Source organism: Acomys minous, assembly GCF_964271855.1.
Source record: "Acomys minous genome assembly, chromosome: 17".
NCBI lineage: Eukaryota > Metazoa > Chordata > Mammalia > Rodentia > Muridae > Acomys > Acomys minous.
In genome coordinates, this window is record NC_140500.1 from 21,924,775 (window position 1) to 21,945,019 (window position 20,245).

At 48.5% G+C, this 20,245-nt stretch overlaps 1 protein-coding gene across 1 annotated transcript; it reads left to right on the forward strand.

The window, feature by feature from the left end:
• The first annotated feature begins 948 nt into the window (after window positions 1-948).
• C1S (complement C1s) lies at window positions 949-13,927 on the forward strand. Its single transcript, XM_084765067.1, has 12 exons — window positions 949-1,144; window positions 1,935-2,078; window positions 2,534-2,741; window positions 2,997-3,174; window positions 6,947-7,072; window positions 7,524-7,723; window positions 8,460-8,613; window positions 9,344-9,459; window positions 9,847-9,925; window positions 10,558-10,686; window positions 11,608-11,682; window positions 12,505-13,927. The coding sequence occupies exons 2-12, from the start codon at window positions 2,056-2,058 to the stop codon at window positions 13,299-13,301; spliced, it is 2,085 nt and encodes a 694-aa protein (XP_084621193.1). The 5' UTR covers window positions 949-1,144; window positions 1,935-2,055; the 3' UTR covers window positions 13,302-13,927.
• Window positions 13,928-20,245: the final 6,318 nt, after the last annotated feature.

Here is a 20,245-nt window from a genome sequence, read left to right on the forward strand (position 1 = left end):
GTAGATGGACTTGCAATAGAATATTTCTTTCCCTCCCTCCCTTCCTCCCTTTTTCCTCCCTCTGTCCCTTTCCATTTTGATCTCAGGTAGCCCAGGCTGACCTCCTGACTATGTGAGGAAACACTGGCCTTGAACTTCTGAGGGCTGCCTGCTTCACTTCCTAAGTACTAGGATCACAGCTGTGCATTGGGTTGAACAAGAAACAACTTTATTATGTAGAATGAGCTGGCCTGATACTCTCTGTGTAGCCCAGGCTAGACTCAAATGCTCAGCAATCATTCTGCTGGAGTTATAGGCCTTGGCCACATTGCCCAGCCTTGAGATGGGATTTTTTAGGACGGGGTGGAGGTTGAGGGAGGGGGGAAGTGAGCCCCATGCCATCTGTAGTCTGCGTGTAAGTTGTCATTCAACCATTACATTTGTCTCAAAGGCAGGATGAGTTGCATCTATTTTTTAAATTAGAACAAACAAACAGACAAAAAAGAATAACATCTGCATTGTCTCAGAGGACAACTTGGAGGGGTTGGTTTTTTCCTAAGATGCTAGTCCTAGGGACTGTAGAATTCAAGTCCTCAGGCTTGGAGGCAGGCACCTTTCAGAGATGAGCTGCCTGGCATCCCATTGCCTTCAGACAACGGCTTCCTCTCCTTTGATTTGTGACTCACATAGATAGAGGGTTGGGCTTGCAGAGTTTAGCTTTTCCCCCTCCTACCAACCCCTCCCCCCCTCTTTTAAAATAAATCACCTGACTTCCCCGAAAACTCTGAAACACACCCTTTGGCTGAAAGAGAGAATTAGGCAATCTCGAAATTCCCCATTCCTCTCTTTTTTCTCGGGATCTCTCATCCTAGGGAGGCCGACGCAGTTCTCGTTTTAAAAGCAGAGGGAGCTCTGAGATCAAGGCTGAGTTACCCTTTCCTCTCTTCTGGTCTCCCAGCCCCCTCTGTTTGGAACAGGGAATTTCGGACATGCACACACACACACACACTCGGGTAGGGGATCTCAGGAGCAGACAGAACAGGGAAGTCGGGCAGGCGGAGGAGCTTCCTGCAGAGTCCGACTCCCTCTGGGGCCGCAGGGTCTTCACAGCATGACCAGTGGCAGGAGAGGAGACTAACCCACGTGCTCCCATCCGCTCCTGAAGGTAACAACTCTAAAGAGCAAAGCTTTGACGGAGGAGCAGGGAAAGACAGAGAACCGTATAAAGTAAGGCTGGGAGCGAAGATGGAGGGTTGGAAGGAACAGAACATAGACACCGTTTCTCATATGCCGGACACACTCCACCACAACACCAGCCTCATCTTCTCACATAGCGGTGTTTTCAGGGGGAAAAGGCAACTTGTGAAAGACTTTTCTGGAAACCATGGGAAGATATCTTGCTTTTAAAGCAAAGGACAAAGCAATCCAACTCTAGACACATAAAGTAAGACATAATCCTCTTGTCCTGAGGTTTCTCAGTTAGTGGTCCTTTTCTCACTTACTGATGTCACAGCAGGGGCAGCACTTTCTTTCTGACTAGCTTCTCCCAAGGTTTCTTCCTGTCCCTATTGAAGGAAGCCCATTCTTCCATCAGCAGAAGTGTCTTTGATAAGCGTGCCAATGAGGGCTGGCTTGAGTGGTCGGGGATCGGTCTGAGGGAGGATGAAACAGTCCTGGGTGGGCATTCAGGATGGATAGACCTGCGTGAAAATACAGGGGGACTGATGCAAGGGGCCTAGGAGTTGATGGAGGAGGACACAAAAGACAGGGAGAAACTCCTTATTCATTTGCAGAAAAACTGGAAGATGGCTCATGACAGCAATGGGAGGAGGGTAAGACAGTGTTAGTCAAGGAACTTAGTTGAAATTGCATGGTGCTGGGGAGGATGTGAAAAGCCAGGTGCCACGTGGTGACAGGTACTGATAGGAACTTATCTTTATGGTATTCTTGCAAAGGTGACACTAAGCCCCGGGTGGCCCCTCACTACCAAAGCAGGTGCCTGTACTTGTTGGATAAACACAGCCAGGCCGGCGGCTCTTTACCTTCAAAGTCAGAGGTCCAGAGAGCAGGAGAGCCATGGGCAAATTGTCAGAGATGTGGTAAGTGACCAGGTACCTACAGAAAACGTTCATGAACTTCACCCCCACTCACTTTCTCTCTTTCATCTTTTTGAGACAGGGTCTCACTATATAGCCCCGGCTAGCATGAAATGTACCCTTCCTCGGCATCCCCCTCCCCACAGAGCACTGGCCTTACACACAGGCCTGTTGCATGTGGCTTCTCACTTTCTTCAGAAACAGCTCAGCTCTGAATAACTATATATATATATACATATACATATATATATAATATATATATGTATATATATATTTAAAATATAGTTATTCCAAGCTTAGTCTATTCCATGGTGTACTGGCTACCTTTTGGTCTTTTGGTCTCCTTTGGAGACCTTTGCCCTTTGGTCTCCTGCTGACAATGGTCAGGGCTTTCCACATGAAGCCATTGGTACCTGGATTCCCCACTTCCCTGTGATCTTTTTTTCTTCCTCTTTTAGGTGCGTCGTCTTGTTTTCTCTTTTGGCATCACTTTCTGCTGAGCCTGCCATGTACGGGGAGATCCTGTCCCCTAACTATCCTCAGGCGTACCCCAATGATGTCAAGAAAACTTGGGATGTAGAAGTTCCAGAAGGGTTTGGTATTCACCTTTATTTCACCCACCTGGACGTAGAGCTGTCAGAGAAGTGTGCATACGACTCGGTGCAGGTATATCATGAGCACGCGAGGAGGAAGAGAGATGGAAGGGTAGGGAGGGATGGAGAGATGCGAGGATGTCGGAGGAGGGGCAGTGTGGTGTCAGGTTATCCCGTGGAGCACGGCTCAGTACTCGCCATGCTGGTACAAGTCCCTGAGTTTGATTCCCCAGCGCCGAGGGTGGATGCGTGGGGATGGGGGCGGGGAGGGGGAGACAGACAGACAGACGTGGTGATTTTTGTCCATTTTTTACTTCTTTTCTCTCAGATCATCTCAGGAGGCGTTGAGGAAGGGAGACTCTGCGGCCAGAGGACCAGCAAGAGTCCCAACTCCCCCATCGTGGAAGAGTTTCAGATCCCATACAATAAACTCCAAGTGATCTTTACGTCAGACTTCTCCAACGAAGAACGGTTTACTGGCTTTGCCGCGTATTATACGGCCATAGGTGAGACTCCACTCTCTGTGGATGACGTGTGGGTCCAAGTAAGAGATGAGAAGCAGGAAAAATACCGCGTGCGGTACATTAGACGAGGATCCTGTTCTCTCTTGCTTTGCGCCACGGTCTCACTATGTAGTCTAGGCTGCCTGACTTTCGAACTCTCAAGTCTCCCCTTTAAGTCTCCGGGTGTGTGCCCCACCCGCCCCCCAGGGCTGTTTTCATCTTTAACAAGTGTTGACTCAGCCTGGGTCTGCCCATGAGTTGCCTTTGTGAGATTCAAACACTTTATCACATGTTAGTGGTGATAACGGCAGACAATGGGCAGCAATCTATGGAGAACCACTGTGAAATTCGCACTGATCAGAAGGCTTACGCATACCAACCCAGTCTTCAGTTCAGCCCTACAAGGTAGGCAAACTGTCTTCCATAAAGAACGGGTCTGGTCCTGGGGGGGCAGGCCTGTAATCCCATATGCTTTGGAGGCCGAGGCAGAAGAATTGTGAATGCAAGGTTAGTTCGAGCAACTTAGCAAGATCCTGTGTCCACATCAGAAGCAAAAAGAGGGCTGGTGAGACAGTTCAGTCCGTGAAATGGCTGCTGTGAAACCACCTGTTTGAGCCTGGGGTCCACGTAAAGGAAGAAGACGAAGAAGTAAACAACATCATAAATTGTATAAGAGCGGCTATGTGTTGCTCTAACGCATTTGAGCCTTCAGATGCTAGGTCCTTCTACATCTGTCTGCAGGTTAAAATGAAGTTAGGGCTGTACATAAAACCCAAATGTCATCCAGATTTTACAGAAAGACCATCATCCTATAAAGCAGCTACTGACGTCCCCTCCCCCCCCCCCCCACGTGCCGTCACCGCCATGCTTACTTTCAGTGTTGCCTCTGGCACAGATTTTTTTTTCTTTTTTCTCTTTTCCAGACAGAGATTCTCTATGCAGCCCAGGCTGGCCTTGAACTCCCGTCTCTTGCTTCAGTCTCCTGGGTACTGGAGTCACAGCATGTGCCAGCTGGTCAGGGTATCGTATGCAAGAAAAGTCAGAGGGCTTCTCCCTGGGAGGGATCCCTTAGCGCCGTCCATTGGCAGGCCTCAGCTCTGAATTATATTTCAGAAACACAATCTAGAGCGAGGCTGTCATTACAGTGTTTTTACAGATTTTAAAATATGGGGCTGGAGAGATGGCTCAGTAGTTGAGGGCACTTGCTGGTCTTGTAGAGGAGCAGGGTTATTTCCCAGCACCCACGTGGCAGCTCACAACTGTTGGGAACTCCAATTCCGGTCCATCTAATACTCTCTTCTGACCTCAAAGGGCACCAGACGTGCACGTAGCACAGCTGTGCAATAAATAAATGGATAATTTAAAGTGAAATGTTTTAACATTTATTTTACTATTTTTAATTATTTTATTAATTTCATGTGTATAGGTGGTTTGCTTGCTGGTATGTATGCGTTCCACATGCATGCAGTGTCTAAAGAGTCCACAAGAAGGTTTTGGATTCCCTGGGACTGGACTGGAATTATAGATGGTTGGGAGTTGCCTTGTGGGTGCTGGGAATTGAACCCAGGGCCTCTGGGTTAGCAGCAAGTCCTCTTAACTACTTAGCTATATCTCTGCCCCTCCCAACTTGTTCTCTTCTTCCTCCTCCTTCTTCCTCCCTCCTCCTCCTCCTCCTCTTCTTCTTTTCAAAAAACACAGGGATTTATTCTTGTTTAGGGCTTGGCAGGGCAGCAAGCAGGCTCTATCCACTTGCTGGCGATAGTGGGTTCTGCAGCACCACGATCACTGAATGGTCCCCTTGCAGGAGCATCTTGGAGATGTAGCGGTCCTTGTTGACAGGCTTGGACTTCTTGCTCTTGTCCCTCTTGGGGACCACAGTCTCCATCGCCTTCACACTCTCCAGCACCACGTTGCAATGCCTGTCAAAGGCCTTCATCCGGCCCAGGATCTTCTTGTGGTTGTGACAGTTAATGAGCACTTGTGTGTTGTTCTTGACAGACCGTGTGAGCACTGGGAAGGGACTTGTGTGACTTCCTCCTCACTCTTGGGTTTATTGAGGAGACTCATGGTGGAGACTTCGCTCACAGATCACTCCCGCCTCCAGCGCGTTGCTCTGGCTTCCCTCAACTTCTTTTTATTAACACGTGTTATCTATACATAATAACAGGTTTCATTATGATAGTTTCATACTCATACGTAGTGTGTTTGTCCAAGCTTGCCCTCATTACCTGCCCTTGTGTCCGCCTACCGATTCCTTTCTTCTTTTTTCTGCCGTCGTGTCTTTTATATGTGCTGCTGAGTCTCATCGGGGCTGTGCAAGAGCTCGCCCAGGGGTTATTTATAGGAGCATGGGCACTTTACCAGTGGCTAACCCACTGAAGAAAATGCCCCTCCTTCCTCCAGCAATAAAACAGTTGCCTTTAGATCCTCAGGGGCGGGTGGGCCTCATGAGTCACTTCCCACTACGTGACAGGTTATTGACAGGCACAGTCTTGTGCAGGTAAGAACAGCTGCAGCGAGTCTGAGTGCCATGCCCTGTCATGTCTGGAGACAGTCACAACACTTCCATCTCTTCCTCTGGCTCTTACATTCTCTCTTCTTCTTCTTCTTCTTCTTCTTCTTCTTCTTCTTCTTCTTCTTCTTCTTCTTCTTCTTCTTCTTCTTCTTCTTTCTTTTCCTGAGACAGGGTTTCTCTGTGTAGCTTTGGCTGTCCTGGACTCACTTTGTAGACCAGGCTGGCCTCGAACTCACAGCGATCTGCCTACCTCTGCCTCCTGAGTGCTGGGGTTAAAGGCGTGCGCCAGCACGTCTGGCCTTACATCCTTTCTTACATGGCCCCCTCTTCCATGATGTCTTGGAGCCTCAACTTTCGTCCCCCCACCCCTGCTCTGTCTTCCTATCTCCCCCCTCCCCCTCCCTCTCTCTCTGTGAAAGAGTTTTCCATGTAGCCCAGGCTGGCCTTCAGCTCATGTCAGCCCTTCTGCTTCAGCCACCGGAACACTGGGATTACATGCATGAGCCACCATGTCTGACTTTGAGAGTATTTAAGCAACAAGCCTTTTCTGTTTTTCTTTTATCCTTATAGATCTGGGTTTAACTGTTATAAAGAATGAGAAATCCCAATCTTTTGATTTTTACCAATAAAGACTCAGGAGCCAGATGCTGGGGTGAAAACCTGCTAGCTCAGAGAGGCAGAGAAAGCACCCAGCTGACCCTTCTGCTCAGCTAGCATCCCAAAGGAAAAAAGTAAAAAACAAAACAAAACAAAACAAAACAAAACAAAACAAAAAAAACCCAAAAGTTTGCTAGCTCAGAGACAGCCCAGGAGGAAAAGGCCTGCTAGCTCACCCAACAGCCCAGGAGGAGAAATCCAAAAGCTGAAAGCCAAAAAAGCTCCTTCTTTTCCACAATGTCTTAAGTATCCTGCAACCCAAAGTTCCCCCCTACTCTTTAATCCCTGTCAGCCTGCTTCTCGCACTGGCTCTGGACCTAGAGTTAACTTTATTAAATCCTGTGTACAGAAAGCTCTTGGATTAAACGAGTGTGCTAGGGCTGAGCCACACCAAACAAGAGGCAGGTTTTGGCAGTCCACAGTCTCGGGGTTCCCAATGGAAACAGGATTAAAGGCGTGTGCTAGGGCTGAGCCACAGCAAACAAGAGGCAGGTTTTGGCGGTCCACAGTCTCGGGGTTCCCAACGGAAACAGGTATCTTGCGACACTTAACATCATTCTTCCCTCTAGGCCTTTGACCTCAAGTCTTCTCTATGTTTTGCAGATGTAAATGAGTGCACAGACTTTGCAGATGTCCCTTGCAGCCACTTCTGCAATAACTTCATTGGTGGGTACTTCTGCTCCTGCCCCCCAGAATACTTTCTCCATGATGACATGAGGAACTGTGGAGGTGAGTTTGGCATCAGTGGGTATTCATGTCCCCTAGGGTTTGGGATAGATTGAGGGCTTAGAGCTAACTTCCACCTATTGGGCCCTTCCGTCTGAAGATCCCATTATCTCCTGATAATGGAACTGTCAAGTAACCAAGCTCTTAGTGTAGGTAACTTTGGGAGATATTAAAATCCAAACCACAAGGCATCAGGGTCAAGTTAGTTGATTGGAAGAGAGAGAGAGAGAGAGAGAGAGAGAGAGAGAGAGATGCCCCAGCAAGCAAAGTGTCACCGCACAGGCAGTGGCTAGCTCTCCTCACCTTGGATAATTGCTTCACGAGGCTTCATCCGGGGAAGAGATGTAACCCGGGTGGAGGACTCTGAGTTTATGACAAAAGGCAGAAGAAGGTAGGAACTTCTTGTTTGTCCCTATACCTGACTGGTACTTCCTCTCCCTCCCCTCCCCAACAGTCAATTGTAGTGGGAATGTCTTCACTGCCCTGGTTGGGGAGATTGCAAGCCCCAATTACCCCAATCCATACCCGGAGAACTCCAGGTGTGAATACCAGATTCTGTTGGAGGAGGGTTTCCAGGTGGTGGTGACTCTGCGGAGGGAAGACTTTGACGTGGAGCCGGCCGACTCAGAGGGGAACTGCCACGACAGTTTAACTGTGCGTGGCGGGTGATGGTGACTTTGGCTCCTCCCCCAACCCATTTAGATTGCTGAGACTTCTTCTGCAGCCCCCTTTCTCTCTGGTTCTGGACAAGATACTCTACCGAATAGCTGCATCCTTTGCTTGTGGTCTAGCTTTCCCTCTTTGGTCACCCCTTTCCCTCTCTCATTTCATGCTCAACCAGGCCGTTCCTTAAGGCAGGGTTTGGCTTATGTAGTCCAGGCTAGCCTCAAAACTCTCAAAAACTCCTCCCCTCCCAGCCTCTTTAGTGCTAGCATTACCTATGTTGACCACCATTCCTGGTGAGAGAATGCTCCTTTCTTCGTTTCATTTCTCTCTCTCCTTCTCTTCCCCCCCCTCCACACCTTCCTTTTTTTTTTCTTCCTGTACTGGGGATTGAACCTTTGGCCCTATGCATGCTAGGCAAGTGCTCTACCATTGAGCTACATTTGCAGCCCATTTCTATTTGTTATTTAAGGCACAGATTCTTGTTAAATTGCCTAAGCTGGCCTCAACTTGTAATGGTCCTGTTTCAAGTACTACAGGCCTGTACCACCAGACCCAGTTTTTGAAATTAAAATTATCTTTCCTCCTGCCTATCCTTTTGTTTGCTTGCTTGTTTGTTATCTTATATCCCACTAATTAATTCTCTCATATTCATACCCCGCCATCATTTAATTCCTTCCTTTAGATTTTTCTCTCTTCTGATCTTATTATATTGTTTTCCTTTCAGTTTGCTGCCAAAAACCAACAATTTGGTCCTTACTGTGGCAATGGATTCCCCGGGCCGCTAACTATTAAAACAGAGAGTAATACTCTCGACATTGTCTTTCAAACTGACCTAACTGGGCAAAAAAAGGGCTGGAAGCTTCGTTACCATGGAGATCGTGAGTAACTTAAAAGTGCCTCTCTGGTGATACAGACTTCTGTGGACATGCAGCATCGAAGCATAGACTGTTGTTTGGTTAGTAGTCTCTCAACCAGCCTTGAGAACAAAGACTACTGGGAAGGGGCAGCTAGTTAGCAACATTGTATTCTCCTTCACATCGGCCACACTGGAATGTCAGACATTAGAACCGAGGACAATGGAAGACATTAGAAAGTATGAGAATGGGGCAGGAGACAGGGCCAGGGTGTAAGAGCGTCTGCTGGGCAAGTGAGGCATAGCCATGTATGTTTGCAACTCCTGTGTTGAAAGGGCAGCCACTGGGTCTGGGTGGTCAACTAGCCTAGGCAACAGCAGGGAGCTCTAGCTGCAGCAAGATACCCTGTCTCAAGAGGGTGAGGCAGACAGCCATAGAGCAGGTATCCAGTGTCCTCTTCTGGCTGTGGATTGGTACACTCGCTGCTTCCCTCCCCCTCCCCCCCCCATGCACAGAAAGCGTGTGGATGTCTGGGGATGCTATTATACAGCTATAATGCCACCCTGGAGAAGCAGAGGCAGGAGGATTACTGCAAGTGAGACCAGCCTGGGCTACATAGCAAATTCTAGTCTAGCCTAGGCTACACGGAGAGACCCTGTCTCAAAAAAGAAAAAAATGGGAATCATGTAAAATAGCATACAGCTTTTAACTATTTAGTAAAATCTCATTTTTTTTTTCCCCTGTCTTCTCCAAGCAATCCCCTGTCCCAGAGAAATCTCTATCAACTCTATTTGGGAGCCCGAAAAGCCAAAATACGTGTTTAAAGACGTGGTGAAGATAACCTGTGTGGAAGGATTTGAGGTTGTGGAGGTAGTGTACTGCTCAGGCGTCCCCCTAACCTCTGGCTCCAGTCAGAAACTGTGACCATGAGAAGCTGTCACTGCCTGATCAAGACACTAACACCCGAGCCACAGCCGGGACAACTCAAGGTTGTCAGTCCTTCCCTGGAGGTTTGGAGCTCCTGGGCCAGCTTGCCTTCTCTGCCCTCAGTCCTCCTGAGGCCGGGGAGCTGAAGTGCTGGGGCAGAGCCGTCTTCCAGCCTCAGCTCCTGGAAGCTTTGGAGGAAATCTTCTAAAGTTGCTCCGAGCCCCTTTTGATGAGGGCTTCTCATTGATCCAAGGCCAGAGATCAATTCGTTATTGGATTTGATTTTCCGTATGTTCTTGTAAATTAATGTTGATGTCTGTTTCTCCCCAGGGAAATGCTGGCTCAACATTTTTCTATTCTACTTGTCAAAGCGATGGACAGTGGAGCAATTCCAGACTAGAATGTCAACGTAAGTGTCTCCCCAAAGTGGAACCCTGCCCCCACCACCACCAAGGGAACTGAATAATTAACATATCAAAATTGAAATGCATCATTTCCTGTCCTGGGGGTTTGTCTAGCCTTCTAGTCCTAGGCCAATTAGACTGGCGTGTTTCTTCTAAAGGAAGGGGCAATGGCTCTAAGGGAGTTTATTCAGGGCTCACAGGAGCCTCTGCCAACCAGACAACTAGGTTGCTCCTGGTCTCTTTCTTCCTTCCATCCTCTTCCTTCTCTTCCTCCTCCTCCTCCTTATTTATTTATTTATTTTGGTTTTTCGAGACAGGATTTCTCTGTGTAGCCTTGGCTGTCCTGGACTCACTGGCCTCGAACTCACAGCGACCCACCTGCCTCTCCCTCCCAAGTGCTGGGATTAAAGGCCTGCGCCACCACCACTGCCCGGCTCTCCTGGCCTCTTTCAAGGGCCATTTGGATTGGCAGGTTGCAGTGGGCTAGAGAGCGTGTTATAAAAAGTCTGGTGTTGGAAGATACTTCCTGGGGGATTATGGGTGTGCCTAAGGAAGGAGCAGGCGTGGAAGGGGTCCCTACCTCTTCCTGGGAGGGAGTGGTTGTCCAGATTGTGCGTCGCTCTGCTTCCTCTTGTAGCTGTGGACTGTGGTGCTCCAGAGCCCATCCAGAACGGGATGGTTGAAGATCCGGAGGGCACTCTATTTGCTTCCGCCGTTTACTACACGTGCGAAGAGCCGTATTACTACATGGAACAGGAAGAAGGCGGTAGGTCACCAGGGAAGAGAGAGGGAAGGAGCGAGAGTGAGTTGGAGGGCGGTTGCCCCCCCTGGCCCCCCCCCCTAGTTGGAGAGAGTTTGTCGGGAGCTGGAGAGGAGAGTGGACGCCGCCATCCTTTTAGCCGAGTCTAAGGACACAGTTGCCTTGTGGATGGGGTGTGTTCTCAGGAAATCACGCATGGGGAATCGTAGAGGCCACCAGCTTAATGTCACAGCTGCAGCAGGAATTCCTGTACAACATCTGCTTCGAGCGGTTATCTGACTTCTGGCAGGTTATTGCATATAAAATCCACAGGAGGGCAGGCACCGTATCAGAGCGTTGTAATCCTAGCACCTGCTAGGCAGGGTAGGCGTTGTTCAAGGTGAGCCTAGGGTATCCTCCTCCTCTTCTTCCTCCTCCCCCCACCTCCTCATCTCTCTCTAGTTTTTCTGAGATAGAGTTTCACATAGCTCAGGATGGCCTTGCCTTTTCTCCTTCTCCCTCTCTCTCCCCTCCCCCCTCTCCCTCCGTCCCTCCCTCTTCCTTCCTTCCTTCCTTCCTTTCTTTCCTTTTTCTCTGTGTAGCCTTGGCTGTCCTGAACTCACTTTATAGACCAGGAAGGGCTCCATCTCCTAGAGATCGGCCTGCCTCTGCTTCCCTGAGTGCTGCTGGGATTGCAGGCATGTTGCCACTGCCCCTGGCAGCCCTGCCTTTTCTATGCGGCAGACGCTGGCCTAGAACTTCCTGCTTCCTCCTCCTAAGGACGGGGATACAGGCTGGCGCCGTCATTCCTGGCTGAAGACTCTCTTCCAGCTGATTTGACCTGGTTCCCTATTGAACATCCAGAGGGGCCGAAGCTTTGAATAAACCGGGGATGAAGGAGAGCTGCGCCGCCGCAGCATGTGACCCGTGTCCCTTGTGTTGTTCCAGGGGAGTATCGCTGCGCTGCTAATGGGAGCTGGGTGAATGACCAGCTGGGCACCGAGCTGCCAAGATGTGTTCCAGGTATTCTGGGCTGTGGTGTGGGGGAAACCATAGCTATACACACAGGGAGTAGGCATCACATGACGTTAGCTGTAACCCTCCCAGGAAAGGATGTAGTCCCGCCTCCCAGAGCTCAGCACAGCCAAGTGATGGTAACCGGCTTCAACCTTCAACTGTACCAACTCAGGCTGACTGAAGGGAAATCAAAGGGTCCGCCATCGTCAACAGCTGGTGTCACATTAGTCATTCAGGAAATGCAGATCAAACCACACTAACAGGGCTGGGCCTGGGGGTGTACCCTTGTAAGGCCAGCACTCATGGTGCTGAGGAAGGAGACCTGTGAATTGTGAGACCAAATTTGGATTACATAGTGAGACACCCCCTCCACGAACACACACACACACACACACACACACACACACACACACACACCAGATAAGGACTTCATCTGAGTAAAAGTTGAAGGTAGGGAAGCCTGCTTCCATAATCTGAGCTTCCCATGTGCTAAGCGTGGGCATGAGGGTGCCTCAGAGAGGCTGTGAGTCAGGCTGAGGACAGTTGAAAGTATTAGCTCATCTGGGTTTGGTCATTGCCACACGCCTCCTCTGTGGCCAATCTCGACCATAAGTCTACTTGGCATTGGCAAAGGAGATGCCTAGGTGAGGCTAGGAAAAGTCAGATAGGGAGGTAGTTGATCAAATCATTTCGATGAAGACATGCCGTGGGGGGGGGAGGGGGAGAAGTGCTTTGCCCTCCCCCCCCCCAAAGCATTTGAGTGGCTGAGCTTTCCGGAATCCAGCATCACTTCCTGCATCTCCCTGTCCTGTTCTTATTCCTCCCTAGTCTGTGGAGTACCCTCTGAGCCCTTTAAAATGCAGCAGCGGATATTCGGAGGATACCCTACAAGGATTGAAAGTTTCCCCTGGCAAGTCTTCTTTCAGTACCCGCGGGCTGGCGGGGCTCTTATTGATGAGTACTGGGTGCTGACAGCTGCTCACGTCGTGGAGGGAATCTCCGAGCCAACCATGTATGTTGGGTCCACGTCTTTGAAAATGGGACTTTTGGAAAATGCCCAGAGGCTCACCACAGAACGTGTGATTATTCATCCAGGCTGGAAACTGGGGGATGACCTAAGCACGAGGACAGATTTTGACAACGACATCGCACTGGTGCAGCTGAAAGACCCCGTGAAAATGGGGCCCGCTGTCTCCCCCATCTGCCTGCCAGGCACCTCCTCAGAGTATGAGCCCTCAGAGGGTGACCTGGGGATGATATCAGGGTGGGGCCGAACAGAGAAGAGATATAACGTTGTCCGTCTCAGAGGAGCAAAGTTACCCATCACTTCTTTAGAAAAGTGCCAACAGGTGAAAGGGGAGAACCCCAAAGCAAGGGCAGACGACTATGTTTTCACCCGCAACATGATCTGTGCCGGAGAGAAAGGTGTCGATAGCTGTGAGGGGGACAGCGGTGGGGCTTTTGCTTTGCAGATCCCCAAAGTACAGGGCCCCAAATTCTATGTGGCTGGCCTGGTGTCCTGGGGGAAAAAGTGTGGGACCTATGGAGTCTACACAAAGGTAAAGAACTACAGGGAGTGGATACTGAAAACCATGCAGGAGAACAGCGTCCCCAGCAGGGACTAATCCGTACGCACCAACACCCCTCCAAGGCACGGCAAACTCGTCGCTCTCAGACCCTAATGACAGGTCCCACTATTTCACAATGAAGAGGCAGAACTAGAGAGAACAGTGAATCAGTGAACATGATTGTCGAGACACCCGCACAGAGGGAGGGTGGGGCGGGAGGGTGGGGCCCAGACCTGTGTTGGTTAGTCAATTGCCAACACCTGTTACGGCTAACAACATGGCGGAGGCCCTTCTCTCTTGTACCATTTTACAGGTCTATCTTGACTGTGTTTGTCCCTCCTCTCCTTTTACCTGCTTGAAATTACTTTATTTACTTACAACAAAGCATGATTCTAATCCAGTTCTGGCTGACTGAGAGCCGAGGAAGGAGAGGGAAATGCGAGGGCATCTTGTCATGCAACTCAGGCGTCAGCAGCTCATCTCTAAATGTCATGAAAATGGGGAGGGGACGCAGCCTTTCTTCTTTTCAACTTCAACTGAGACTGAACGCCATGAAGTTAGAATTGGCTCTCTCAGTTTTCCTTTATGAGTTGTTTCAGTAGGTCTCTTAGAAATTAATTTTCTTATAATACTCCTTTGTATCACACAGTGTAATGACTTAGTAAAAAAGAAACTGAACATTGCCCGTCTGTTTTTTTTTTTTTTTGGTAGTTTTGGTCAATTTGTCAGTTAAATGGCAAATTGGACTGAACTCTGTGACAAAAGGCGACAGCCAAACGTTCCGAGAAAGCTTCCCTGACTCTCTCTAGGGTAGAAAGCTGAAAGCAAAAACTATCAAAACAAAACAAAATCTCCTCCCCCAAAATGCCAAAGGACCATAGAATAAAGATATTTTGTTTGTGAGGAGATCTGAGCCTTCACTGGCTTAGAACTCACTCTGTGGCCTGGAATTTATTGTTTCCTTGCCTCAGTCTCCCCAAGTGCTGGGACTACTGGACTATGCAAACACATCTAGTATGTGTGTGTATGTATGTATGTATGTATGTATGTATGTATGTATGTATGTATATATGGGCTGTGCTGGGCATAGGATCCAAAGGCCTCTCACGTGCTAAGCAAGTCCTCTCCCACTGAGATCTTGATTTCCTCAAGCTCTGAAATGCAGCACTGGTTTTTTATTTTTTTAAGGCAGTGGTTCTGAACATGGCCACCTGAAAAAAAAATGCATATTCCGGGTGGTTTTAGAAACTGCCCCCATACATTTATTTTAGTTGCTGCTTCATAACTGCAATTTTGCTACTGAGTGGTGTCTCAGTTCCTATGATCTTTGGAAATATATGTTTTCCAATGGTCGGGACCCACTGGTTGAGAACCTCTCTGATAGGGTCCTGTATAGTCCAGACTGGCCTCAAAGGAGCTAGGTAGCCAAGGACGACCTTGAACTTCTGGTCTTCCTGCCTCCACTGTCCCAGTGCAGGGCTTACCGCTGTGTGATACCATGCCTGCTTTACCCAGTGCTGAGGACTGAACTCAAAGGCTTCAGCAACGCTAGGCCAGCACTCTGTGAACTGAGCTACATCCCCAGAAGAAACACAGCATTTTAAAAACCTCAAAGCGCCAGGCAGTGGTGGCGCACTCCTTTAATCCCAGCACTCAGGAGGCAGAGGCAGGCAGATCTCTGAGTTTGAGGCTAGCTTGGTCTACAGAGTGAGTTCTAGGACAGCCAAGGCTACGTGAAGAAACCCTGTCTTGAAAAACAAAAACAAACAAACAAATGCTGAAATCAGAGTGTCTATCTTGTTTTCATGAAGGTTAAGGATTGAGAATAAGGGTCCAGGGCTGGAGAGTACACGCTTGACAGAACCTGAATTCCAGCCCCAGGTCTGTAGGAGGAAAAACTGACTTCTCAAAGTTGTACTCTGACCTCCACACACAGTGTGCCTCAGCACATGTGTGATCAATTTGATACACACACATACATACATGTGTACATATATTATACACACAAGTAATAATAACAAATTGGGGAGGTGGTGCAATGGGCTAGGTGTGGTGATGTGTGCCTTATGTGCCAGCACTTGGGGAGGCAGAGGCAGGTGGATCTCTGGGAGTTTGAGGCCAGCCTGATCCACATAGCAAATACCAGGCCCAGCAGAGCTACACAGTGAGACTTTGTCTCAAGACAAAAATCGAAATAATAATAAAAAATTTAAAGAGAGGTCTGTGGGACAGCTGGGTGAGTAAAGGCACTTCCTGCCAAGCCTGACGACCTGGGTTTGACCCCCAAGATCGACATGGCGCAAGGAGGAAAACAGTTCCCGTAATATGTTGTCCTCTGACTTCCACATGTGAGTCCTGGTGTACACATGCACACAAGCAGAAACACACATGCTTCTGTGTACACACGTGTCATTAAAAATAATAATGGGCATGGAGATTTAGCTCAGTAGTCCAGGGCTTGCCTAGCATACACAAGGCTCTGAGTTGAATCCGCAGCACCACAAAAACAAACCAAAAAGAATAAGAATCTGGGACTGGGGGCGGGGCTCCGGGCTGTGTGCTGGGGGCGGGGCTCCGGGCTGTGTGCTGGGGGCGGGGCTCCGGCCCGTGTGCTGGGGGCGGGGCTCTGGCCCGTGTGCTGGCGGTGGTAGCTTTCAGAAGAGTTTTTGCCAGGGTGAGCAGGAGTGTGTTTGGAGCTGATCAGGAAAGGACTCTGGTCTTGCACAGAGATAAATAAGTTCAAAAGTTCACCTACACCGAAGGGTAAACACATTGCTAGGTAAGCAGAACAAGAAAGCAGCCTGCTGGGCCCAGGGCCTGTTAACCCCAGCTGCTCAGGAGGCTGCCGCAGGACGGTTTTGAGCACAAGTCTAAGCAGGCTTACAGAGTGAGTTCAAAGCCACTCTGGGCTACAGAGTGAGACTCCGGACCCTGTCTCATAAAGCAAAACACAACACAACAAACAAACAACCCCTCCGAGAAACAGGGCTGGAGAGATGGTTCAGAGGTTAAGAGCACTGGCTGCTCTTGCAGAGGATTCAATTCCCAGCACCTACATAATGGCTCACAATTGTCTGTAATTTCTGTTCTAGGAGATTTAACGACCTTTTCTGTCCTTCTCAGGCACTAGGCGCCCACGTGATGGACAGACATACATGCAGACAGAATATTCATACGCCTAAAATTAAAAAAAAACAAAATGAAATAACTCCATTAAAAAAGACAACAACAAGCTGGGTGGTGGTGGCGCATGCCTTTAATCCCAGCACTCAGGAGGCAGAGGCAGGCGGATCGCTGTGCGTTCGAGGTCAGGTTGGTCTACAAAGTGAGTCCAGGACAACCAAGGTTACACAGAGAAACCTTGTCTCGAAAAACCAAAACCAAAACCAAAACCACACCAAACCAAACCAAACCAAAAAACAAACAAACGAACAAACAAAACCCAACAACAACTGAGAAACCTGATCTGTGATAGTGTATTTCCTTCCTTTTAGTATTTGAGATAATAGCAATAAATAAAAAAATGAAGAATATGAACTTCAACTAGACCTCTGGTGCTTTTTTTTCTTCTTTTTTTGATACAGGGTCTTGTGTAGTCCAGGACAGCATCCATTTTCCCTGTATAACCAAGGACATCAGCTTCTGGTCTTCTTACCTCAGTTTCCCAGGTTCAGGGCTTAGAGGGTGTGTGTGTGTGTGTGTGTGTGTGTGTGTGTGTGTGTGTGTGTGTGAGAGAGAGAGAGAGAGAGAGAGAGAGAGAGAGAGAGAGAGAGAGAGAGACCACGTCTGGCTTTAAGACTGGCAAGTTGACAGACAAAATTGGCATGTTCCCAGTGAGAAGCTCCAGTCTGCCTTGGTTTTTAGCCCTTGCTCTTGAGCTGAGGCGGCTGTGAGAGAATTCCCTCCTTGCTGGCAAGGGGTGGTGGGAGAGGCTTGTCACCCCAGCTGGGGTAGAAGGAGGCCAAGTTCAAGGCCAGCCTGGGCTTCATAGCAGGTTCAAGGTCAGCCCAGGCAACTTAGTGAGTCCATATTTTAAAATAAAAACGAAGTAAAGGGCTTCTAGGGAGAGGACAGACATGGCCAGATGGTCTGAAGACCTGAGTTCAATCCCCGGGATAGAGAAGGTCATTTACTCCTGTTAATTGCTCTCTGCCACACCTGTGCCATGGCACATGCACTCTCCTTCCCCATACACACACGTGCATACGTGTAATAAAAAAAAGAAAAGATGTGAAAGAAGTGCCTCCCCTCTGTCAGCCCTTAGCCAACACACAGGGGGCTGCTGGGAGGCGTGGTAAGGAGATGGGGGTTCTCTAGGCCCTGCGAGTGCTGAGCACTGTCCTTCCCTCAGCTCCAGGCTCCCTTAGTCTCAGCACTTGGGAAGCAGAGGCAGATGGCTCTCCACAGTGAGTTAGTTCCAGGCCAACCAAGGCTACACAGTGAGACAGTGTCTCAAAAAACCAACTAACCAACCAACCGACTGACCAGAAAAGAACATAAAAACATAATTTTTAAAAAGATGCCTTAGGAGCTGGAGAGATAGCTCAGTGGTTAAGAGCACTGGCTGCTCTTCTAGTGGTCCTGAGTTCAATTCGCAGCAACCACATGGCAGCCACAATCACTTTTAAGTCCAGACCCAGGGGATCCAATGCCCTCTTCCGGACTTCTTGGGTGTCAGGCACACATAGTACACAGATGTATACATAGGCAAAACACCCATACATATAGAACAATAATTAAAAAGGTTTTTAAAATGGCTTAAAATTTCTCCCTTATTAAAAAATTTTCCCTTATTATGAAATAAATTAAGTAATTTGTTCTATATGCAAAAAATCCCCCCAAAACAAAACCAAACCCCAAAAAGAGAAAAGGAAGCAAGTTTGGGCTAAGAAGACAGCTCAGTAGGTACACCACACCTGTTGTCAAGCCTGAAGACCTGAGTTTGAATCCTGGAAGCCACATGATGGGAGGAGAGAGCTGACTCCTGCATGTTGTCTTTTGGCTTCTACATATGTGCCGTGGTGAGCGAACACACACACCACACACACACACACAAACACACCACACACACACACAAACACACCACACACACACACAAACACACCACACACACACACACAAACACACCACACACACAGACACACACAGACACACAAACACAACACACACACAAACACACCACACACACAAACATATCACACACACACACACAAACACACACACACAAACACACCACACACACAAACACACAAACACACACAGAAACACACTACACACACACCACACACACAGAAACACACACACACACAAACACACACACAAACACACTACACACACACACCACACACACACCACACACAAACACACTACACACACCACACACACACACAAACACACCACACACACCACACACACACAAACACACCACACACACACCACACACACATATACACATACATACCACATACCCACACATATACAGACACACAAACACACCACACACACATACACACCCACATACTGCACACACACACACAAACACACCACACACACACCACACACACATATACACATACATACCACATACCCACACATATACAGACACACAAACACACCACACACACATACACACCCACATACTGCACACACACACACAAACACACCACACACACATACCACACACACACAAACACACACACACAAACACACCACACACACAAACATACCACACACACAAACACACCACACACACACTAACACACACACACAAACACACCACACACACACTAACACACACACTAACACACACACAAACACACCACACACGTATACACATACACACCACATACACACACACACAGAATAAATGTAAAGAAAGAATGTAACTTTGTCCAAAGCTACCTACCTGTATACTGTCCTTTTAAAAATCATTTTTTTGGAAAAAGATTTATTGACTTTTGTTTTGTGCATATGGGCATTTGGATGTATGCCTGTGCACCACATGCAGGCCTGGTACCTAAGGGGGCAAGAAGAGGGCATCAGATCCTCTGGAACAGGAGGTACAGATAGTTGGGAGCCACCACATGGGGGCTGAGAACTAAACCCAGGACCCAGGCAAGAGTATCAAGTGTTCTTAACTACCGGGCCACCTCTCCAGCTCTTAGTACTGTTTGTTCTTAAAGTATGAGGTCTGGGGTCCTTCAGAGCAGGCAGAGCTTTGGGGAATATGGCACAACGTTTATACTTCCTAGGTATAGCATTAATGACAGACCAGAGTCAGAACATCATCAAAGTTTAATTGGTGAACTAATGAGTTACTGGGGTTACTTGTAAGACTATGGGTTGAGGTTATTACAGGACCAAGAGGGAGTCAAAAGCAGCTTGGCTGGTCTGAGTGGCCTCAGCTGTCCCCATAGCTTGTATAATCTGGGAGGGAGGAGCCTGGTACATCTGGTCAATTTCAGGGACTTCCTGAGGTTTTTGAGTTGCTTATTTCCTAAGTTTTAAAGAGCCTCCCTTTAGAACTTTTTCTCTTTATTCCCCCCTCCTTGAAATAATTTTTGTGTGGCATAGGTTGGCCTCGAACTAGCCGTATAGCCAAGAATGACCCTGGATCTGCTTCTCCTGCCTCTACCTCCTGAATGTTGGCATTACAGACATGCACAGCACCTGGTGAATCATCAGTTGTCTTTATCTAGAAGAAAATAGTCCAGTGAGCCTGGTGTGGTATTGCACACCTTTAATCCCAGCACTCTGGGGGGGCAGGGGCTGAGGCAGGCGGATCTCTATGAGTTCGAGGCCAGCCTGGTCTACAAAGCAAGTCTAGGATAGCCAAAGCTACAAAGAGTAACCCTGTCCCCCCCCCCCCTAAAAAAAAGTAAATAAAAAAGGCCACTGAACAAGCACACAAAATACAGGAAACAATCACCTTAACAAGAGGAAAGTCTGGGCTGCAGGGTGGCTCTACTGGCTCTTCTTGCAGAGAAACAGGGCTGGTTCCA